The 22,878-nt window shown below is 39.6% G+C and overlaps 4 protein-coding genes across 8 annotated transcripts; 2 read left to right on the top strand and 2 right to left on the bottom strand.

The window, feature by feature from the left end:
- Window positions 1-1,079: 1,079 nt before the first annotated feature.
- On the bottom strand, window positions 1,080-4,099 carry fbxo45 (F-box protein 45). Its single transcript, XM_051411162.1, has 3 exons — window positions 3,595-4,099; window positions 2,236-2,592; window positions 1,080-2,109 (listed from the first exon to the last, which is right to left on the bottom strand). Exons 1-3 carry the CDS (start codon window positions 3,919-3,921, stop codon window positions 1,924-1,926), a joined length of 870 nt encoding a protein of 289 aa, XP_051267122.1. The 5' UTR covers window positions 3,922-4,099; the 3' UTR covers window positions 1,080-1,923.
- Window positions 4,100-4,646: 547 nt separating this feature from the next.
- fam168b (family with sequence similarity 168 member B) lies at window positions 4,647-9,885 on the top strand. Its single transcript, XM_051411163.1, has 7 exons — window positions 4,647-4,800; window positions 6,574-6,665; window positions 6,783-6,866; window positions 7,268-7,410; window positions 7,689-7,887; window positions 8,095-8,219; window positions 8,348-9,885. The coding sequence occupies exons 2-6, from the start codon at window positions 6,596-6,598 to the stop codon at window positions 8,205-8,207; spliced, it is 609 nt and encodes a 202-aa protein (XP_051267123.1). The 5' UTR covers window positions 4,647-4,800; window positions 6,574-6,595; the 3' UTR covers window positions 8,208-8,219; window positions 8,348-9,885.
- Window positions 9,886-10,299: 414 nt separating this feature from the next.
- rbbp8 (retinoblastoma binding protein 8) lies at window positions 10,300-17,130 on the top strand. 5 transcript variants are annotated; one of them, XM_051411144.1, is made up of 19 exons: window positions 10,300-10,348; window positions 10,972-11,114; window positions 11,210-11,252; window positions 11,342-11,437; window positions 11,517-11,608; window positions 12,066-12,138; window positions 12,455-12,636; window positions 12,724-12,819; window positions 13,437-13,510; window positions 13,714-13,787; window positions 14,432-14,711; window positions 14,902-15,073; window positions 15,202-15,308; window positions 15,612-15,729; window positions 15,865-16,020; window positions 16,125-16,170; window positions 16,287-16,374; window positions 16,447-16,588; window positions 16,776-17,130. In XM_051411144.1, exons 2-19 carry the CDS (start codon window positions 11,015-11,017, stop codon window positions 16,871-16,873), a joined length of 2,037 nt encoding a protein of 678 aa, XP_051267104.1. In that variant the 5' UTR covers window positions 10,300-10,348; window positions 10,972-11,014; the 3' UTR covers window positions 16,874-17,130. The 5 variants fall into 5 exon arrangements, with proteins under 5 accessions (XP_051267104.1, XP_051267102.1, XP_051267101.1 ...); XM_051411142.1 differs by having other exon boundaries at window positions 10,305-10,416; window positions 10,962-11,114; XM_051411141.1 differs by having other exon boundaries at window positions 10,305-10,416.
- A 93-nt stretch (window positions 17,131-17,223) lies between these two features.
- Window positions 17,224-22,236, bottom strand: LOC127369617 (transmembrane protein 241). The gene is made up of 15 exons (XM_051411161.1): window positions 21,825-22,236; window positions 21,196-21,242; window positions 20,861-20,938; window positions 20,672-20,753; window positions 20,448-20,525; window positions 20,182-20,207; window positions 19,872-19,923; window positions 19,688-19,736; window positions 19,355-19,400; window positions 19,128-19,163; window positions 18,436-18,470; window positions 18,251-18,320; window positions 17,745-17,838; window positions 17,572-17,636; window positions 17,224-17,427 (listed from the first exon to the last, which is right to left on the bottom strand). The coding sequence occupies exons 1-15, from the start codon at window positions 21,894-21,896 to the stop codon at window positions 17,364-17,366; spliced, it is 894 nt and encodes a 297-aa protein (XP_051267121.1). The 5' UTR covers window positions 21,897-22,236; the 3' UTR covers window positions 17,224-17,363.
- Between the last annotated feature and the right edge of the window lie 642 nt (window positions 22,237-22,878).

Raw genomic sequence — 22,878 nt, forward strand, 5'->3', positions numbered from 1 at the left:
GCTAAAATTATGACCTGATAATGGTGCTATAGGCACGTGAATATCTGTAAATGTGAAATCTGTCAGCTGTCAGAATGCACTGAAAACTAATAATGTCAAAGTCAGGGAAACACCAAGGTTATGAGGATTATTTGGGAATTGTCAATGTCTGTAAAAATGTCCATGGCAAAGCCTGTATCTTCCGATGTAAATAAACACGCCTTAGAATATGCTCACACTATCTGGTATGAATGGAGCCCAAAATGGAACCTAAAAGATTCAAACACTTACTATAAAGTGGTAGGTCTTGATTAATATGTAACCAACTTCCTGCTCTCTAAAATAGCAAAGCCATCTGCCTACAATGGCTTTATTGAGTCCCCCTTCAAGCCATGACTAAAATATATTGACATTTCTATCTCCTATTGATTCTGGCAAAAGATGACTGCTGAGCACAAATTCTTTTTCACTTCAGCGCTGATCCACACGAATTGCAGTTTAACGCTTTAGAGCTGAAGAAAAACCCTTTTTCTGATATGCTTGTCATACATAGTCAGTCTAGGTGGTGTATACTAACTGCTGATGTTATTGTGCAATTCATTCTTACCCCATTATCAATAACAGTCTGCATAAGGCATGTTTAATCTTGTATATTGGGTAATACGGCTGCGTTCTCATACACAGACCGATAATCTTCAATAGTTACCGTAGTTATACAGTAAGTGCGTATTATATCGCTGTCCTGTGAAAACCCTGTACTGTATCTGTAAAGCTAAGAAAAATCCTGCTATTTTCAGCTTCAGGAACAGTTAATGCTTCAGTTAATGTGATAAATTAAAAAAACACACATTTTGGAGATTCCACTGGACACCAGCAATATGCAGCATCTTGACTTGGTTTCAATCTATCTGATCCAGAGCTTTATTTAGACGTACAAGTAATGCTGCAGCCTCGTGTTCATATCCTCAAAACATGTGGCTGGTTCGTGTAACACGGGCTGGAAACATGTAGTGTAATTGGACAGCTGTTCATGAGCAGACAGCCTCTGTAAAAGCCATCTATACAAGCTGTGAACACATAAACGCAAGCATGAAACCATCTTAATTCTAAGAGTGGCACCATGTAGACTTTATTTTCAGGCCTTATAACCATACAGTATCTATAGTACCATAGATAAAAACCAAGAAATAAATAGTGTGTAATACTACGGTAGCACATTAAAAAGGACACACATTAACATGATACAAGTATATTTTCCACCATTACTGGATAGGTATTTTTAAATGGCAGATGTTATAGTCCATACGCCAGTATCCATGCACGTGCATGACAGCTGGTCCGCATGTCCTCTGTTTGCCTATAGCAAAATATAACATCAGGTCACATTGATTTGGCATATAACCATTGTAATCCAGTCATTGTTAATAGTTAAACTGTGTTAATCCACAATGAGCCGTTTCCATTAATTCATACAACAGATAGCTATTGAGGACTACTGTTTATCACATGTTAAAATGATGTCTTAAAGTATTTGCCACCGTTTAGAATAGTTTTGGCCTCATTCAAACACGCATAAAACCTCAAGTAAATATTCAGCATTGTTAGCCTGAATTGCATGGAATTAAATAATGTTCCCCTATCCTGTAAATAAAACAGTCCAGCAGCTAAACTGTAAAAGTGGACACTTCCACGTTGATACAGAAATGTGTTTATGACAGTTCCCACACACTCCTTTTCCCTGTAGTTCGTCTGACTCCTCATGTCGAGCTGGGAGAGAAATGCCAACAGTTCTCTTTGTGTATGTGAACAGAGTCATTTTGCTTGGGAGAAAACACTTGGCCTCCAAAACCTTTGGAAACGGTGCAACAAACAGGGTCGTCTGTCGTCTGTTGACAGAAAACGTCCAGCAGTGGCCTGTGAGTTCTAATAGTGGTTACTCTGCTTCTAGCCGTCCAGAGGTTTCCCCAGGTACACCATGGTGACTTCAGTGTTGCCGTATACTGCAGAGACAGCAGGGAACAGGCAGGTTTTGGGCAGTCCACGAAACGCTACCCCAAGAAACTCAAAACCCCTCTCGAAGGATAACGTCTTATCATCCATGTCTAGAATCACTCGTATTCTCTCCCCGATCTGTGGACAAACACAATCACACCTTGCTGCATTACAGTGGTATCAAATAATAAATACGTTTATAGAATATTTCTGGAGATTTCTAATCAGATGTGGGTACAGCTAACATAGAGATCTGGCTCCTACCTGATATTTTGGCGCATTGTTACATTGTGGGAAATTTCCATTGACCTCCCCATTATGAAGCAGGTTGTTGTCGACCAGGTTCCAGCCCCAGCTCTGGTCATCACTGCCCAGCAGGGCCACATAGCCTTGGCACTGCATGGACGCCCGCTTCGTGGCGATGCCTATCACTGCCACTGTGCCGAGAGGGCCTTCCCACCAGATCTCCCAGGCGTGCCTCCCTTCCAAAAAGCCAATCTTGCCACGTGCACCATCGGTGCTCTGGGCGATAGGGTTGCGGTGGAGGGTGAAGCCATTCTTTTTCACGTAAACATTGCGGGAGCAGTCGTGGGAGCTCAGACCATGTTGAAAGGCCATGAGCTGTGGAGGACAATAGGACAGGGACAACACATTTGTAATCAGACTTCATAACCTTTAGTGATCTCCCCAAAACTCTTCAAATAATGGGGTATGAATATCAAAATAGCCTATTTTATAACAGCCTGTTATAAGTGTTGGGTGCTGCAGTTAAAAGGAACACTCTTTTATGTATAGATGCTTACATAAACAAGGTGAGACATGGTCTTGGACTTTGGCTTTTCCACCATGCAGGACAAGAATGTGTTGCACCAATAAAGGCTTTGGAGCTCAAAGAAAACTTCAGTGGGGTCTTTCACAATTAGTTTGTTAAATCAATGATTATGGCTGCTATATAATTTGAGATAAATGAATCAATATCGTCCAATATTTCATATTTTCAAGTTAAATTTGGATTTTGGATTTTCAAGCTCTTAAAATGAGGCCTGTGGAGCTCCTAGATTCCTTGAGGAAGTTCCATATTCTCCCATGGAAAGTTCATAACATGAATGTTTCTGCAGACAGTCCCATTCAGAAGCTACTCTAAACAGAAGTTTCACTTTCGTTGTACCTATTATTTCCTTGCACATGGTGCACAATTGTGCAATAACAGCAACCTCACTGTTGGGCCCTGTAAGAAAACGGGTGTCAGTGGTCTATTGTGGGCCAATGACAACAAAACAACAGCTAGTGTGTCAAATGGTATCCCAAGCCCTTTCCTGACTCAAAACAACCTTACACCAAACCCCATTCAAGAATCTGCCAATTTAAGTCGGGTTTTCAGCATTTATTTTGTACAATAGTTTGTATTTGTTTATCAAAGACTGGGGATGAATCACTAGGGTCTTCTGGCATACAGCAATGTAGCTTATAGATTCATCCTATAGACAGTGTGCGCTTTACCACATAAGCAGTCACCTTCCGTGATGGTGTTTGCAGAGCAACAGTGGCACTAAGACAGGCAGATTGTTGAATGGAGTCTGTTACTCCCAACCAGATATAACTGCGGTGGGTTGGTAAACCTACTTTCCCCTTGTAGGTGGGCAGGTTGCACAGGATGTCAGACCGCAGAGCTTCGTCGCTCAGAGTCCGGCTGCAGAGGCTGCGCCACACCTCGCTGTTTTCATCCGCCAGAATATTGTTCCAGTGCCAGCAGACCAACGCACAACACATCAAGTCGGAGAGCTCCAGATAGGAGAAAATATGCTCCAAAACCCGAGCTGGCAACCTCCCGGCCACCCCTGCACCTCCTCCGGCTGCAGGAGCGTAGGGAGAGCCGGCGGAGCTGCAACTGGCTGCCGCTGCTGCGCCCAGACAGGAGGATCCTCCTCCTCCACCGGCCGCTCCAGACATTGTACTCCTGCTCTTTACCGACGACACCAGCCGACCGAAGAGTTTCACCTTACACCGTAGAATGATTCCTAATATAAGATAAATATCAACATTTTACCTATAAAATCACATATAGCACGCACTAAAATCACAACAGTATGTACCCTACTCTTCCCAGTTCAATGGCTGAATGGAAGCGATGCGTCAAGGTCCTTAAAGAGCAAATCCATTTTAATGTATATTGTCAAAGAAACATGAAAAATAACATATAGACGTGTTGGTTACATTGTGGTTTAAGCAAAATGGTCTAAATCCTGTGTTGCTACGTTGTCAGACAAAGGGAAGCACTTCAAATAAATCAAATATATTTTATTTCCTGCCAGGACCCTAGAGCACAGATAATAACGAGCTCAGAGAGGATTGCTACAATGTTGCAGTGATGGGATACCGGACGTTATAGTGTTGCGATGTCAAAATGTAACAACTGTATAGGAACAAAATAAAAAATAAAATAAACAGTATGGAGAACTATACTAAATAAGAGCGCCATTTTTTACTAATATATATATATATTTTTTTTATTTAAAAAAATCTTACCCGTCACGTCCTTTTAGTGTGATTCGTAATCGTTTTAGAAGGTGTGCTTGTATTGAGAAATATACAAATAAAATACATTTGACCTAATAAGACAAAAGAAAAACATAACAAGAAGAAATTCGGTTACCTCATAAAGTGTCAAATTATATATTTGCAGACCACATGACGCTGCACGGAAGTGACGCAGAGTGCTCAAAAGAGTTCAGCAAAGCATCTAGGAACAAAACACCAGCTAGCTTAAAAATCAGTTTCCACCAGAAGACCAACGGAGGGGGACTAAACCGACGGTCAGCACCGTTAACAGTAAGTTTGTGTCGGTCATTGTCTCGATAAGACGGTGTGTGTGTTGTGTGGTGAGAGTGAGTGTGTGTTGGGACAGGCGTCACTGCAGAGCACAGCTGTCTGGCTGCCTGCCTCCTGAGCTATGCGGCCTGTTGACAAGCTGTCCCCATCTGGCTGCTGTCCGGGGACAGTCCAGTGGTTTTTTTTTCCCGCGGTCAGACAGGTGATTAGGAGGTCAGTCTGTACATCGCAACCAGCCTACAATGACAGACAACGCTTAGCAGGTTGTGTAGCTACTGAGCCGTGTGAGCTAAGCTAGCTGACGATAACAAAGCCCCGCTGCGTTCACGTTCACCTTTCAACAAATTCTTCCACTTAAAAGGTTGCCATCTTTATTTTTTTTGCAGGCAGCATATAACGTCACCTTAAAGAAATTGCGCGAACACCTCGTAACTGTCAGTACCTACCGGACACAAGCGTACAAGCAAACCACCAAGCAGCACTTTGTTATAATGGTTTTATTTTATTTTTTTTAAATCTAGCCTACTTATTGTCGTCCACTGTGGGTTGATAGGAAAAGAGAATGAGAAGCATCAGTATTAACATCTTTTAATATCCCTGACTTATTTATTGCTTCTCTCTGTTTAATGTAATTAAAGTATTACACTGAGATGTTAAAGATGTAAGGTTATATCCCGTCCAGTGGTTTTATAACATTTTATAAAACAGGTTTGGGTTTGTAATTCTCTCTCTGTGATAATATTCTACTCTCTAGAAAAACATGAAAACAGGTTTCATTGCTTTATAAATATATAAATATAAAAGGAAATAATTGCGTTTCATTCTCTGTTTAAATTTCCCTTGAATAAGCAGACTTGTAAAGTGATGTAATGTTGTTTGTGCCGCCGCTAGAGGGCAGCACAGAGACATACCTATACTCCAATGTTTCATCCACCAATGAGCATTATTTTGGGCCAGAGGTCGAGGCTTCCTCTGCTAATAGAATTTATATAATGCAAATCTGAAATCTGAATGAATGAATGTATGTGATTGTGTTGTATGAAATGTTTCCAAATGCATGTGTGTTTATAAGGGGCAGATTGAAGCATTTCTAGGCCACATTAAACAGTACAGAATTATATTTATATTCTAGTGAAAGTTAAGTTGAGGAGCACAAAAACGACATGTTTATGGGATGGCAGTGCTCATACTTAGTTTAGATTCGGAAGAGAGAAAGTCCACAGTGATACTAACAGTACTGCACCATGTTAAATTATGCATATTTTGTAATACATGAGATCAGCTCCCACAAAATGTATGAATTCCAGTTTTGAGTAATTGAGTACGGCACTTGGAAGCTAAAGAAACAAAAGTGAATATCCGTTGTGACTATGACCTAGCAAGGTCATCTCATATCCTCTCTGTTGTCCACTAGATAATTATATCATGTTCCCAATAATTGTTTTTGCCTTTAACCATTCTAATTTGAAACATCAAGACTTGTATGTAAGTGCTGCCATGGTACATTATTTGCTCCCTACTGCTATCGGCTGGGTTTTGGCGATAAATGATGTAATACATACTGGTCCACTAGAGAGAGCTACTTTAATGAATGAGGGCTTACGTGTGTGGAAAAAGGCACACAAATCAAATTAAACTGTTAAGTTTTAAAGATATTAGGGAATCTTTTTTTCTATAAAGCCTTACATGGACCAGTCATGAAGCACCAGATGACCTTTGCATTCATTTCAAAATTCTCTGAAATTCACACTGTCTGTGCTTCTTTCACTGCAGCATCTGTGAGTAGACGACGATAATGAATCCAGTGTACAGCCCTGGGTCAACAGGGGTCCCCTTTACCAACACTAAGGGTATAGGATACCCAGGTAAGTTTGTTTGGTGATGTGTAATGGTTTTAAGCAAATCTCTTAATTACAAGACATAATCCTGAAATCAAGAAAAATAAGATGTTTTTTTTTTTGTTCTCGTTCTGGTCATGGTAGCTGGATTTCCTGTCGGCTATGCAACAGCTGCTCCAGCATATACTCCCAATGTCTACGCAGGAGGAAACCCAGCCTTCCCCAGTGGTAAGAATGAAGTCCTGCTGAACACTTTTAAGACCCCTCTGTAGTCAGAGGTTATCAGAAAGATATTTACAACAATGGATTTATATTAAGATTCATATATCACAGTTGCTATTATATGTGCGACCATTTGTGCTGGAAAATGTGGCGAGCAAATAGAAAAGTAGCTCAAAACAGCATGTAAGTAAAAATCACTACTTGTGAGGTGCCTGAAAAGAATATTTTATTATACTATATAACTTATGTAGATTTTACAAGTCAGTGCTGTAGCAGCAGGATTTGAACATCTCTGTATCAATCAGTATGTGATACTTTGCATTTTTCTTCGTCCACGCCCACTGGCTGAAAGTGACGGTACATTTAATAATCCACAGCACTAACTTACAGTGTCTTCCTCCCACCAGGCTATGCTCCAGGCACTCCTTTCAAAATGTCCTGCTCTCCCAACACGGGAAATGTCTCACCGTACTCCTCCTCACCCAACCCCTACCCTGCTGCCGTTTACCCGGTCAGGAGCACCTACCCTCAACAGAACCCCTACGCACAGGTCAGCACATTTGTGTTGTTGAAGGAGGACAGGCTTTGGTTCTTGGTTCTGGTATTAAATTGTTATCCAGACTGGTCTGAGGATGGCGCTATAAACCACATTCTTAAATTTGATGCCGTAATGTTTTTTTTTATTGATATAGCTGTTTTTTTTTTCCCTTGTCTTTATCCTGTCACTGCAGCAGTGATCCAGCATCCACAAGCACACCTATGTAGCTTCATTTTAATCTTTACTTTCATATTTTCAACTGTAACAAGTTTTGTTCTTCTGTGATCCAGGCATTAATACCCTCACAACAACAAGGCACGTATTACACACAGCCTCTGTATGCTGCTCCGCCTCATGTTATCCATCACACAACAGTGGTCCAGCCAAATGGGATGCCTGCAGCCATGTATGCCCCGCCCATGCATCCTCCTCGCCACAATGGTGTCACCATGGGGATGGTAGCTGGCACCACCATGGCCATGTCAGCTGGTGAGCATTGGTGTCTACTTTATTATTAAAGTCATACCTCCTGTGTGTTGTGCTCTCTGAGGGATTACAGCTCATTATGCAAGAAATGCCCAGTTTTCTGCCACAATGCAGTCACAGTAAATCTGGGCCCCTTCTATGTTGTCAAAGTGTATATTATATAACACATTGTATCATACTTGTGCACTTGGTGTTCACTTTACTTCTCAGGAACTTTGTTGACAACTCCGTCACCAGCGCCTGTTGCCCCCCACCAAGTCACAATGCCCACATATCGGCCTCCTACCACGCCCAGCTACAGCTATGTGCCCTCACAGTGGTGAACAGAGGGAAGTGTGAGTATGATGTTGTTCTGTTTGCAGGCTGTATGTCAGCCTTACCTTACTCCCACTTTATATTCTCCCCTCACTTAACACACACTCAGATTTAAAGTGTCTATTTCTACATGTTGTTCTCTCTGCAGGTCAGAAGATGGTAGATATGCATTCACACTCTACTCCAGTGTTTTTTGCTATTGGTGAAGACCTGTGCTGCCAGTGTCTGCAACCAGTTACTCTTCTTCCAGCATAATGTGAATCTAAAACCCAGCTACATAGAAAGAGGCCCACTTGGATAGGAAGGGGTAAAGAATAGGCCCATCCCCATGACCCCTCTCAATGGAATAAGGCTGCATTCCATGTCACACCCCAGCGCCAGCACCTCTACAACCTGCTGCATATCTCATGCAAACTTTTTTGTGGACTGTCATGCGGGTTTTTATAGCTTAAACTCTAAAGTGGTGAAAAGGGAGTTTGGAATTCTTATTTTATTTTTATTTTTAATTTGGGGGATACATATGATGTTGAATGCATGTGTGTGTGTGTGTGTGTATATGTATGTATATGTATATGTATATGTTATATATATATATATATATATATATATATATATATATACATACATACATAGATATATATAGATATATGAAGTAATGCTAGCTCAATCTACCTGCTGTGACAGATGCAAAATCAACAAATGGCACACATCCAAAGGAACTAAAAAAATAAAAAATAAAAAAAAAGTAATAATCTGCAATGCTGAATCACCTGTCTTACATGAGAAAGAAGAAAAGACAACAAACGTTTGTTCATGCAAAAACATACCTGCACAAACAAGTGCAGAACAAACTGTACTATTTTCACTGCTTTGTGTTTTGGTAAGTGATGCTAGGTTTTTATTCTTTCTCTCAGTGATGCAGTGTATGCATTTTGTCTTACCATTTTTGTATTTTAGGAAAAAGATGGGACTTTGAGTTTCTGCCTCTGACTGACGGCCATTCCGACACATGTTTTATTTCTCCTGCCCCGTCAAACTTTTTAGGAAATGTTTCCAAAGGTGTGGAGCAGCTATTGTTTCCAGCTTGCAAACATTTTTTGGTATTAAAACTATTCACTTCTTTTAGCCGGAAGTATTCTTGGTGGGGAACAAGTAGACAAAGTTCTTGGAAATCATTTACACCCATTTAAGAGTTAAGAGAATGTGTGAGTAGAAACAGTGTTATGTATGTATATGTGTGTGTGCGTGTGTGTATTGAAGAGGATTAAAATAGAAACTATTAGAAATGGTGCCATATAGTGCGACATGCCTAGAATATTCAACCTATATTTCACAATAATCAAATTGTTCTTAGGTAGGTCTGAAGCACTACACCATTAGATCACTGCTAACTGTGGACATGTTAGAAAACATGATATTGTTAAACTCCATTTGTGAATTATAGCACTACTGAAGCAAAGCACTAATTCAAAACCGTTTGTAAAGATAAATGACCTTTTTCATTGCTGGCTGTTTTACCTCAAGGTTCCAGGCTAACACACCAATATCACTGTTTCAGACATGCTTTTATATGTTGCCTCAGTCACCTCAGTTAAATAATCTGTTTTGTAAATGTTATTTTTGTGATTTTGGTTCTTGTTTTGTATTCTTAAGAAAGACCAAAAATAAAAACAAATATAAGAATAATCTAATCTGTTTCTCCCTCATTGTGTCATTTTGTACTTCTTGGCCCCGAACAGCACCTCGCTGATTCATTCATCTTTACAGTTAATTCATCTTTACACAACCTCACTGTCCAAGAGTATGTAATCAACTTATGAGTAGATATCTGTAGAGTGACAGCTAATACAGTGTTGACTGACAACCAGGGCGGCCAATTAAAATGTGAGAGCTTTCTATTAATAATATTAATAATAATGATGATAATTATAGTTATTATTATTAGTTTAGTAGTAGTAGTAGTAGTAGTAGTAGTAGTAGTAGTAGTTGGACGTTTGACGATAAGAAGAAGACTGTGAAACTGTTACAATCCAGTAGGTGGCGGTAATGCGACCCTTATGGATGCCAACCGCCATAAAACTCCACAGAAGAAGAATTCCCAGCATGCAGCTCGTCGCGGGAATTTGGATTGTGTTGTGGAGTTATCAAAGTGAGAGTAATGTTACATTAATGCGTTTGTCTAACAGCTGAATCGCTCATAAGCCTCTTCGTGTGGTTGTAAGTGTTGCTCATTATAAAAGGCTGCAGCCGTTACTTGTAGTGTAACGTTAATGTAACAGAGTAACGTTAGTGTTAGTTTGTTTACAGCCAGGCAAAGCTGTTAAATGTGCATAACGTTAAAAAAAAAAAACTTTGAATGTTGACTTTGAAAGCAGATAAATACAAATAATTCAGTGTTTTGTGTTGTGTAGTATGTGTAATGTTAGCATGAACGTGGTGACTGTCACATGTAACGTTACGTTAATCTGTAGAGAGTCTTCCACTGGTTGCCTAATGTACTCTAACTCCTCTAGCTTGTTTGTTAGCTGGGAGTTTTATTAACGTTAATAAACAAACCGTTCACAGCCAAGCAAATATAAACCAGATAACATAAGAGGGAAAAAGGGACACGGATGATAATGCACAACATATTGTTAATGTTCATTAGAAACACTTTTATTTGAATTGAGACAATGCTGAGCTTGCAGTATAATGCAGTCAGTTGTTGGCTCTGTACACTGAGAGACCAACATGTGTGTGTATGTAATGATGAACTATTGGAGGTGTTGGCAGGCAGTGGGAGGAGGGCTGGCTGTGTTTGAGCAGTGGATGGAGGATGAGCAGCCCTGGCCTCAGCAGCGGGACCCCCAAAGCAGCTGACCTCTTTGAGGGTCTGTGGAGGCAGCTTGGAGAGTGCCACCAGAATGCCCTGCGAGGTAAATGACCCAGGATGTACTCTCAGTCTAGTTTGGATGGTTTTGCATTGTGTTTCTGTTTAACTCTCCAACATTGCATTTGTTACTGTTGTTAGAACTGGAGGCAAAAGTGGGCAAGTTGAAAAAGGAGCGCTGTCTGTGAGTATACTGTGTTGCTGCGTTTTAAGTATAGTAATGATGATAATAACGTGTCTCCATTAAATTGCCATTGCATTTGTTTTCTACAGAGATGCTCAGAGCCTTGAGGTGTTTCATAATCGCAACCAGCAGCTGAAGGAGCAGAATAAAACTCTGCAGCATGCCCTCAGTCTCCTGGAGGAAAGGTAACTTCCCTCACAACAGGTTAACTTTGCTAAACAACAATATGTCACAAAGACCACCGACTACGTTCACTGTTTCCAGGCTCCGTGGAGGAGAATGTGATCGATGTGCCGTCTTAGAGGAGAACCTGAAAAATAACCAGGATCAGAGTTTGCGCCTCATCGCCAAACTGAGTGAGTTTACGTTTGTTCTTATTCCACTGTCAGATCGAGACAGATGACAGACTACAGCTCAACACCCTCCCTGTTGTAACAAAGAAAGAACAGATTTATGTTCTGCTTATACACTTAGTCCACATCCTTGAACCACCTATGAAAGGAGAAGTCAACAAGATTATGCTTCCGCAGTAACATTAATGTTTCAAAACTGTAGTTTGAAGTTTAATATGATGATTATTTTTTTAGCTCATAGCACAGCTGTGCCTATATACAGCCTCACAGAGCCACTAGCATGGCTGTAAACGCAAAGTCTTGTTTAAATATAGACATGGCCGTTTTCATGAGAACCCATGACATCTATTACTGTATATTATGGGTTTATATTGACTAAACAAGTTTACCACTAGATATGACTCCTGGCATGTCAAGGATTGTGTGTGTAAAGCACTGTTGTGTGTCATTCATTCCACAGAGAATGAAAGAAACAGTCTTGAGGATGAAAACATAAAACTACATGCTGAACTGCAAAAATTAAAGATGTCTCGGTAAGTCCGTTAGTGTGTTACAGTCATCTTCTCTTTGACATTTGGAAAATGAAATGGATGGAATTTTTCTGTAAAAGCTACCTAAGACCACTACAAATACTTGGGTCTTGCAACCAAAACATACATCATAGTGGTTTCACTTCTGCTTTGATTGCAGTTCAGGTTTCAAATTTCCTCTATACATTTCTATGGGAGGACAAGTTTAAGGCTCCATGTTTAGTGAGTTTTGAAGCTGTGGTGTTTTTCTCTGGAACAAGCATATACAGTAAAGTTTCAGTTCCCATTTAAGTATTGCAGGTGTTCTTTTTTTTATCAGCTCAGAGCTCCAGCAGCCTTCATCCCCGGAGCAAGAAGAAGGCTTCATCCCAGACTCACCAATCCTGCCAAGCTCGCTGCCCGTGGTGAACAAACTGAAGAAGCGTAGAAATATTGACAAAATAAAGCGTGTTCGCTATGCAGAGATAGCTCTACCACAGTCTAACAACTCACTCTTCAGCGGTCAGTCTGCTTTAAAGAAACTTTCAGACTTTTTAATGCCCATCTGTTATCTGAATCACCTCTAAAATGTGTTGGTCTTTTTTAAAGAACTGAATAAGGAGCCTGTTGGTGCTACGAAGAATCCTGGAAGAGCAGAAGTTCTTGTACCCAACACATGTGAATTGGACGCATTTCAAATCTCAAGTATGACTTCCTTCACTGTACTCCTATTATCTCATCATTATTTTAGAATGGACAAATGTAAAAACAGTAAGACTAATTCAAAAGAACTGAGAAACTGGTGTTGGCCACGTCCCTAGCCAGAGGACTGATGAACCAGTTGACCATTCCTTAGTCCCGCCCCTTGTTGTTCGCTCTCTGTTGAAAAGATGACACATTTTGCAGATGGTTAAACATATGTAGTCACATCTTAAGTTGGCTAGGTAATGTAAGCAAAACACTTTCTAACTAGCTAGCTATTCTACATCAGTCAATAGCTACCGGTGACACCTGAAAGCTAATGTTGATAAATTGCTAGCGAACTAGCTAGCTAATTTACACACTCTTAAGCTAGCTCACGACTTGCTAACATTAGCTAACTTAAGATGTGACTATATATGTTGCTTTTAATCTTCTTACGGTCTTAAAAATGTAGTAGCCTAGCACACATCATATCTAAGTACAGGAAAGGAGAAGGTTGACCGAGGTTCTGCCTGCTACCAAGCTTGCTCAGATATTATTGGAGCACAGAGGGAAAATGGGCGGGACTTGCTGCTTATGATTGTGAGATGTGTTGTTGTGACTGTTGGGTCTCGTTTCAGATGATGCAAATCAAAATCTGGAAGAAGAGGTAGCAGAAACCTGCGGCCTTGAACTTCTTGAAAAGCCTCACATGGTAGGAAGGCTTCAGACGGGGCTAAAGTCATCAGAGATGCATTCAATATTTGTTCAATTTCTAGGCTTTTTCAAGAGATCCTGTCTAAAAAGCAGGTGCCTTAAATTAGTTAACAGTAATTAATAATGACATCTTAGCTCAGGCATTCGAACTCCTTTAGCGTGAAAAGTCGATTGTTGCATGTTCCATGTCATCTTTCTCAGAAAACGGAGACGTCCAGAAGTACAGGCCAGCAAAGCCGCTCTAAATCTCCCTGGAAAAATGACGTTCATTTAAAGTAAGGATCATCTGTTGGAACATATTCATCTGCTGACTACTGTGACAGTATCATGAGTGTAAATGTACAAATTCGCTACATAGTAGATGACATATTATTGGAGAATTTAAAGCCATTTTGTGTCTAAAAAGACACTGGCAGCCTTCAACCCTTCTCCAACATGACTTGCCTTAAAGCTACGCTTGGACTGCACCAGTCCTTCTGCTAACTATAGTACAATACCAACATGTTTTTAAGAATCTCATTTAGCATTTTATCTATTTTAATTTAAAGATCCAGTGTGTAACATTTAGGAGGATCTTTTGGCAGAATCTGAATATAATATTCATCAGTATGTTTTCATAAGTTTATAATCACCTAAAAATATGTTTTCGTTACCTTAGAAATAAGCCGTTTTTGTATACAGAGGAAGGGGGTCCTCTTTAACAAAGTTGGCCATGTTGAACCGGCATGTTTCTACAGTAGCCCAGAATGGACAAACCAAACACTGGTTAGAGGTTCTGAGACAGGAAGGAAAAATCTGCAACCTCTACTAAATCCTACACACTGGTCCATTTTAAGTTTGTTCTTTATTTATGAATTCAAGCAAAAAAAAAAAAAAAGCATTCCAATAACAAAAGCTTATTTGTTTCCCTTCCTTTAAGGCCTTACTGCTCCTCCCTTTCATCCACACTGATCCACAGTCCAGACTCAACCACAGAAAGATCCCCATCACTTCTCCCACGTGTCAAACGTTTTTCAGAGGAGAGCTCCTTTAATAAAGCAAAGCGGAAGAAGGAGGAAAGTGAGGAGGAGGACAAACAAGGAAACCAGGAAGGGGTGGACAAAGAGACGGAAGGCAAACACATACAACCTGAACTGATCAAACGAACCTCCACACCTTTAAACAATCAAAGCTTCAAGAAGGAGCCATTGCACATTAAGGTTAGACACATGTCCAACAGGCTTGTATGAATTTGTGTGTTGGGGAAAGCAGCACCATACTTTGATCCATTAACTTGGTTCCCAAGGCACTTCTTATATCTAGAAAAGTGACATTTCAGCTGTTAACAAAAGAAAAGAAAAAATACATAAAAGTCAGAGCGATTCCTAATTCTTCCATGTGGTTTAACAGGTTCAGTCAGCACAAAATGACACTGCCAACCAAAGACCAAATGTTTCCTGTATAAGTCCTGCTTTCAAGAAGCCAAATGTTAGAAGAGAAGCAAACAAGGGTGGTGTTGGGAAGAGAGGAAACCCCCTGCAGGATCTGAGTGCCTCACATGATCAACATGAAGGAGAAGATGGTGAGTTTTCTGTCCTGTTCTTGGTAGTTTGATGTGTCCGATGGCTTTTTCAGTGCACATCATGTGAAGGACAACATTCCTGACTGTAGGCCGAATGCTGTGCAATTTGTTGTCTCCATAATTATCAGACCATGCTGCTCACCCAGCTCAAAGGAAGCCCAGAGTGGAGCCCATGTGGAGCATTGACCCTGCGCTCGCACTGTCCATGTATGACAGTGAGTGGAGAGGAGACGAGGTACAGTCACACGACCTGATACACAGCAGCACTCACTGGGTTCCTGAGCCTTGTTCTAGCAGTCGAGCTGTATCATCATGATTTTAGAAAACCCCTGTATTGTTGTTAATTAATTGGTATCTGGCACTTTTTTTTTTACTTGTAGTAGAAATATGTTAGAATATGATTGTGAATGTACATGAAAAGATAGGAAACCAGAAATATATGTTGTGGATAAATGCTATTTTGTAGCTGATGTGTATTTGGATATATTGGGTAGATGGAGTCTCTTATACCAGACTGTTTCTGTATTTTATCTTTTAGCAAAACGAAGACCAGCAGTGTCATGGAGAACTGGTAGATACCGACTGCACCTGGGTCAGTCACAGCTTACTCCAGTCTCGGGCAGAAAACGCCCCAGACAGAAGAGACAGTGTATCTGGTGAATATGAATCACAACTTTTAGGATCATTGCTCCCCGACAGGTTTTGATTGACACAGAGTTTATTAACACAAGATAGTCAAATGTGCTGTGATTCAAAAACTGAAGAATGATTTTGTCTGTCTGCTTTCCAAGGACTGGGCGGGAAGGCAAATGACAGTTTGGATATGATGTTTGACACAACAGCTTACGGGGAGTACAAGTCTTGCAATGGTTCACACTTAGGCCACAGCCAGCCCTGTGATGATGAAGATGATGACGAGGAAGAAGAGGAGGAGGAAGAGGGCAATGGTAGGCTTTTAGATTTAGAGAAACTGTTTGGCCAGTATTACTGTGTTTCACATTGGCTGTCAATTATATTTAACTCGTGTTAATGTTTTAATGTCACAAATTAGAGCCTCATGAAAACACTATGAGCCAAAGTAGAGGGCACAAGGCACGGTAAGAAACACTCCACCGTATAATTGGTTTTTCCTCATCAATTATAACATTAATAGATTTCAGTTTCACAGACACTGAATTTCCCACAACCTGTCTTTTTCTCTTTTTTGGATTAGACGCCCAACATTTGCACATGTGGCTGTGATTCGCAATAAGGAGGAGAGAAGGAAACTACAGGGCACTACCTGCAAGGAATGTGAAATTGTAAGTATGTGGTCATGAAGCGGAGTTACAGACATATTTCGATCCTATTTTAAGGCTGTTTATTTCCAACAGTATTACGCCCATCTCCCAGAGGAAGAAAGACAGAAAAAGTTGTCTTCGTGCTCCAGGCACCGATTTCTCTACATTCCTCCTTCTACTCCAGAAAACTTCTGGGAAGTTGGATTCCCATCAACTCAGACGTGCATTGAAAGAGGTTATTCAACGATTATTACTTTTTAGTTAAACATTGTTAGGAAAGCATTAGCAGAACATTTTATCCAATTTCATTCTTACAGTGTCTTCGGTGTTACAGCATCCCATAATAACACATAACAACACAAACATATGGAAGTCATTTATCATGAAATACATACACTGAAATATAATCATTTCCCTTCTAGGTTATATCAAGGAAGAGAAGAATCCACAAGCACGTTCTCGGAGAAGACAGCCATTCAATGCTTTGTTCTCCCCGAATAAAAAACAGCAGGAGGACTAAAAAAGTCTGTTTGTTTCTATAGAAGAAGTGTTGGAATTGGCCCATTTATGGACAAATGACAGTATGTGAAGAACGGGCTTGTCAGTGTCTAAAAATTACACTGGGTGCACAGTGAAGCTCTGTGTTATACAGTGACCTTATTTAGAATGTTGACCCCTTCACCTGTTTTTGTTTTTGTTAAAGAAGTCTATAATTGCTGTGTGTGCATATACCGTCTGTCTGTGTTTAGTTTGGATTAATAATAAATATAAATTACATCTTTGTCTAAGTTAATGTCTAATGATACAGTGTGATTTAACAGGATCACAAATGTCACTGTGGTATTGCTAAATTACTAAGAGCACAATATGTACACAAAGATTATTTTATTTGGTCAGCAGATTATCAATGCACGGATGTGAAATTACAAAATATATGTGAAAAAATAAAATAGTTATTTTTTTCTAGAAAAGAAATCTCTTTAGGCAGTGCAAGTTGCAGGTTAATCTCATCACAATTGAGATTCTCTCTCCGAATACACCAGCAGGGCCTCTCCAACATGACTGAGCACCACGCTGTGACCGAACAAAAGAAAAGAAAATCATGACTCACCTAGTTCCAGTGGAAAATAAAGGGGACAAACTCAGAACATGAGAGTTCACATGAAAAACATTTAGTCTGTATTTTTAGTTCCTAAAATTGGCAGGTGAGGGACTTACCAAACAAGAGCTGGAACATTAATGTCCATGTAGAAAATGAATGGGGAGAGGGACATGGCTGTTACCTGGAAGGAATGTGTTACTTTTTGTTAAGCAGTAGGTCAAACCAGTGATAACGAGAATAAAGACTAATTTGACAAATTTAAATATTATTAAAAAATTACAAAAATTACCTTAGACAAAAAAATCCAGACCCCAAAGTGCTCGACGGAAAATCCACTTTTCAGTTTGACTGTGGCCAACAGCAACAAAAATCCCAGCAATGCGCTGTGAAATGAAACACAATGAAGTATGAGGTGCAGCTGAAAACACAAAATGAAAGATCTGAAAGGACAATAACTGACAGAAGTACTATGTCAACTTGGTCGATTCTCACTTCACTTTGTAACAGATCTACTTACAATAACAAAGATAACACTATCTGAGGGCCTCCACATGTTACACATAGTTAACTGTTTACGCTGTGCGCTCTGATATCAAGGTTACATTAACAGTCTGTTCACTCTCCATCAGACGACAACTGGCTCCTAAAGCATGTTCTATTTTGATACTGTGGAATGTATTCTATGCTAGCGCAGCTTCTCTGGATTACTGGCTGAAAAACTATGTAGGCTGCTCTATTTGACATACAGTGGCTACAGAAAGAAACTACAAGTGCCAATGGACTGAAAGCTTTCACCTGGCACAGCAGCCACAGTGAAATGTGTGGGACTGAAGGGAGGGAAACTCCAAGGCACCCATGAGGTCACCTGTAAGGGGGGACAGAGACACAACTCAGCAGTGACAAAAAGGGAGACAATTCTAGATTATCTTAGCATTAACCCATGTAGGAAATGTGCAACATCTGCACAGTGTCACTCTTACCTGTTGGGTGAGCTGCAATGGCCAGCAGCAGCACACTGTTGTGTAAAGGCAGGAGAAGCTGAGATTAGCCACTGATGATACCTAAAGCTGCTGTATGTTAGATCTTAATGTAAAAAGATTGGATCATTACAGCCACTCTTAATGCTCAGGCAAATTCCTTCATTAAAAGATGGTACATGTATTCAAGTTTACTCCGAATATTGTCAGCAAGTAAGCTACTGTTTATATGTAGTTCCGGATTTCTGCACATTAACTTGTACAGGCCTTTTACCTCCACTCCTAACTTGGATAAAGTGTTCTTCCTCCAGCTGTTCTGTTGCTATATTAGGATTTAGATGCGTATGACTTAATAAAAAAGGGATCTGAATTTTTTTGCTATCTTTGACTCATCCTGGAGCTCCAGGGAAAGCAATAAACATAGAGGGACCATCTGCATGTTGCATCACGTTGTTTTGAGATTACATTTTTGTAAACCTATCTAAAAAGGCAGTTAATCTATCAAATTAAAGAAATAAACAAATTAATATAGCTGTGCACGTACTGCAAGGACTAGTTGTGTTCAAAAATGAGTTAATTTAAGACTTTCTCAGGATGTGTAAACAAACACACACACACTGAGTTTAATCCTTAAATTAAAGTGACTTGTGCTTATTATGTATAAGATCCAGTTGTTTAAAATGATTTATTCTTACCTGAACAAGTAGTTAATACATTGTTGTTCAAGGTCGCTGAAATGAGAACATCATAAAGAGTACCTTTAGTGAACTGTCCAAGTTACTTATGCACAGTGTGTGAAAATGCACAGAAAAAATACACAATTTCTTCTTTTGGTTCCATCATTAGAGTGGTTTAACAATCTTTAAACAAAGTGTTTACATGTTTTCTACTATTCTCAACAGTGCTTTGTGTTTAGGCTTACCTTAAATTACTGGGTTTGTAGTGAACTTGAAACACCCTGTATGCACCTGAAAAATGCAATGGTATTTTCCATCAGAACATCTTCTAGTAAATGTGTTGTTTTCAGGTTGGAAACTGATTCTGTTGACTCCTGATTATTGCATATTCTGATGGTGATCATCTTAAGCACACCATTAATCCTTCTCATCTGGACTGCACTGCACTGTATGTTTCCTTCAATTATCTGTGGCATCCCTCAAGGCTCAAACCTCAGCCCGCTGTTCTTCTCTGTATGTAACTTTTATGTAGCTATTACAGTTAACAGTGTAGCATAGCTGTATATTCTTAGACTTACCAACACAGAACAGATGACCGACAGCCCACAGGTAACCACTGTAGTCAAACTGTAAAAGTGACACACATGTAAACAGTGTGTTTGTTGTGGCACATCACCCACAACACCTGGAATCTTCCTCCCAAGTATAGTGACAGAAATTATAACATTGTAAGAAAAACACCATTTGATTTGAATGAATTACCTGAGGATCATAGAAGGGGAGATTGATAGCTGAGAGCAACATGAAGCATATGCTACAAGAAGAAGCACATTTAATTAAATCTCAATTCTTGGTATTTTTTAATATGTTTAACATCATCACTAATATTATTATTATTATTATTAACAACAACAACAATATTAATAATAATAATCATGCTCCTTTCATAGAATAACTGAAATGTATTTCCTTTATATTATCACATCTCCATATGAAAAGTTGGCAAAAGTCTTTACAGGGATCCACAATGCAACACACTGTACTGCTCAGGTGAAGGAAAAGGGTAACAAACCTGATCAATTTCAGCCATTGCACCTTCTGTTGATGGAAGATTAGAGAAGATTTTACAGAGTAAGAAATATCACAGTGGTGGTTAAAGATTGTACAAGATAGAGTATGTGGCTGTAAGTCTGTTCAAGTTCTACAGCAGCGGTGCCTCCTTTGCACTTAATGTTCCTCCATTTGCTTCCAGTAAATACGATGAGGGAGCACAAAGGGAGGGAGTGCACTGCACATAATTGTAGATATTCACCTAAAGCACGCAGTGCAGGCTCTTACCTCTCTATGGACGACCTTCAGGATTATGTAACTAACAACATGAGAGGAATTCTGAAGAGTGAAGAAAAAAGGAATGTCCTGGACAGAGAAAAAGAAAACAATATTTCAACCATTATAAAATAAGCACCTGTATAAACTGAGCAATGCGTCAAACTACTCAATTACTCAGATTACAGTTAGTATGACTGAAAAGCCATCTTGAGGCGGTGGGTTATACGACGTACTATGCGTGACAAGGCCCTGGAACCAGCATATATGTTTCCAACAAACAGGAGAGAGCCTGGAAGCCAAGAGAGAGCTGCTGATCTGCAACACAACATTAAAACATATCAAAGCTCTTAACAGTACATCCGCTTACACAGGCAGCCAGTGAAGACAGTCTAGTATGACTCCTACAGTAGTGTAACCGGTACCTGGTGATGCGGCTCATTTCCACCCATCCCAGCTTCCCAGAGAGCAGAAGCAGGACAGCCCCGATAAATGTCTGCCATCTGGAAATATGCATTTTTGTCACAAACACATACAGCAGGTTTTCTGAAGTTTGCATTTCCTCACTTAGAGGTCATTCGTGACATTAATCAAGATGCTGTTTTTTTAACAGATGCATAAACAGTCCATGTATTTCTGTCGAGAGCAACATTTAACCTTTAAGACCATTCCAAATATTGAATTTCCATTATTTGTTTGGCCTTTCCTTGATGGACATATGAGGAGGCTCCACATGTAGTATTTACCCCCAGCTACTCACCCTTGAAATAAGGTTGGATAGGTGAATTTTAATACTGACAGGACAAACTGAAAAACAGAAAGAAAACATATAATTCAGGTCATGGGTTTATCAAAAGTAAACTTCTAACTTATCAGGCTGACTCCAGGAGAGGCTCCACCACTGGCACCCTGCCAACCCCCATTCAAAAATCTGCCCACTATCAGCAGAGCAGCTCTCTGGTATAACACAGCTCTGAATATATCAGTATAGGTGTGGTTTTTTTTTTACAACTTTCGTTTTTATTTTGCTGCAACTGCTTCCTACCAAAACAGAGAGGTTGAGGTTTTGTTGACAGTGGTGCGTTTCTGGGTGTTGTTCATGCCTGATTACAGCGATTCGAAAAGGGTCTTTAGGCATGTTCACTGCACGGTTATTATGATGGCGAGGGTTACATTACAATTTTACGCAATTTTCAAAGGAATAAGTCACGAATGGTGCAAAATAAGCACATCTGGTGAACTAAATTAAATCGCTGTATAAAAGTCACACAGTCATTTTTTTTTTTTACAACTCGGCTGTGAAATAATGTGATTCTATCCAGGAGTGAACACCAAAACACCTCGTCTTAAAACTAGTGTTATTCCGGTTTCAATGCCCTCAACACTCACCTTATTGGTGAAATATGATACAACGAAAACGAGGCTAAAAGCGAGGCCAGTGATGTGTCTTCTCCACTGCATGTTGAGCTGCCGACACTCTGCAGCGGGGACATGATTCCGGACAGAAAAACTACACTAAATGTAAATACATGTTGCCTGTTTCAAACTAAACACATTTCAAGATCGGAAACTTCCCTCACTGTCTTCGATGACACGTCAAGACGTTGTGAGTCAAAGATCGTCTATGTTCGGGCAGATCCGTCGCTGACTCGGAAAGTTCACCACGCAGCTTCACGCAGGCGCATTTTCTGCATATTTTGGTATGAAAACAAATATAGCGATATGTATTGTGGTATGTCGGTCATCTGCAATCAGATATATATGAAAGAAAAGCGGCGCAAAGAGCAGAAAATTCAAACACCTTTTAATATATTTTAATACATTTTAAAAGAGGAAGACATTAAAATAATTAACATAAAAAAATTTGAACATTTATATTTACTTTTATATTTATAGTGGCTCCTTTTTATTGTCTGTATTTTTTTATCTTTTAATATTTTATCTTTAATTTATATTTTTCGTGAAAACATACTTGGCAATAAACCTGATTCTGAAAAACAAAAAAGTAAAAATTTAAATTTGCAAAACATGAATGAATAAATAAGTATACATTAAATGGGGAAAGGGGGTGCACTTGGCTTAAAACATGTAGTATGTCCTGTAGCCTAAATTAAAATGTTTCTGGGTTTAAAGTTAGTCATTACACTTACAAACGTGTGTTTGAGCTGTAAACTGATTTATATGACTGTACTACGACGAAACGCATCGATTTTGGTGTTAAAATGTACATTACCTTCCTTTTTTTTTTTTTTTACAAAATCAGCATTTTGTAGGTTAAAAATGCCTCAACACCCCCTCTACTGTATTACATTGCACAACTTTTCAAACCAAAATCCCCAATCATGACTATATTGTGAAGCACAATATAGTCAAAATGAAACCAATAATACCATGGTGCCATATCGGTATCATGGATAAATGAAAGGTACCAACGCCTGAGCTA

Source organism: Dicentrarchus labrax, unplaced genomic scaffold, assembly GCF_905237075.1.
Source record: "Dicentrarchus labrax unplaced genomic scaffold, dlabrax2021, whole genome shotgun sequence".
Taxonomy (NCBI): Eukaryota; Metazoa; Chordata; class Actinopteri; family Moronidae; genus Dicentrarchus; species Dicentrarchus labrax.

What these genes read in the sequence shown, in the direction of transcription:
- LOC127369617 (XM_051411161.1), bottom strand. Translation starts at nt 21,896, where the DNA reads ATGCAGTGGAGAAGACACATCACTGGCCTCGCTTTTAGCCTCGTTTTC. An exon ending in TATCCAACCTTATTTCAAGG is followed by an intron (nt 20,939 to 21,195) that starts GTGAGTAGCTGG and finishes GCATATTTCCAG; the next exon opens with ATGGCAGACATTTATCGGGG. An exon ending in TCCCCTTCTATGATCCTCAG is followed by an intron (nt 19,737 to 19,871) that starts GTAATTCATTCA and finishes TCACTTTTACAG; the next exon opens with TTTGACTACAGTGGTTACCT.
- fam168b (XM_051411163.1), top strand. Translation starts at nt 6,596, where the DNA reads ATGAATCCAGTGTACAGCCCTGGGTCAACAGGGGTCCCCTTTACCAAC. An exon ending in TAAGGGTATAGGATACCCAG is followed by an intron (nt 6,666 to 6,782) that starts GTAAGTTTGTTT and finishes TGGTCATGGTAG; the next exon opens with CTGGATTTCCTGTCGGCTAT. An exon ending in AACAGAACCCCTACGCACAG is followed by an intron (nt 7,411 to 7,688) that starts GTCAGCACATTT and finishes TCTGTGATCCAG; the next exon opens with GCATTAATACCCTCACAACA.
- rbbp8 (XM_051411144.1), top strand. Translation starts at nt 11,015, where the DNA reads ATGAGCAGCCCTGGCCTCAGCAGCGGGACCCCCAAAGCAGCTGACCTC. An exon ending in GCGCCTCATCGCCAAACTGA is followed by an intron (nt 11,609 to 12,065) that starts GTGAGTTTACGT and finishes TTCATTCCACAG; the next exon opens with AGAATGAAAGAAACAGTCTT. An exon ending in CAAAAATTAAAGATGTCTCG is followed by an intron (nt 12,139 to 12,454) that starts GTAAGTCCGTTA and finishes TTTTTTTATCAG; the next exon opens with CTCAGAGCTCCAGCAGCCTT.
- fbxo45 (XM_051411162.1), bottom strand. Translation starts at nt 3,921, where the DNA reads ATGTCTGGAGCGGCCGGTGGAGGAGGAGGATCCTCCTGTCTGGGCGCA. An exon ending in TGCCCACCTACAAGGGGAAA is followed by an intron (nt 2,593 to 3,594) that starts GTAGGTTTACCA and finishes TGTCCTCCACAG; the next exon opens with CTCATGGCCTTTCAACATGG. An exon ending in ACAATGCGCCAAAATATCAG is followed by an intron (nt 2,110 to 2,235) that starts GTAGGAGCCAGA and finishes GTTTGTCCACAG; the next exon opens with ATCGGGGAGAGAATACGAGT.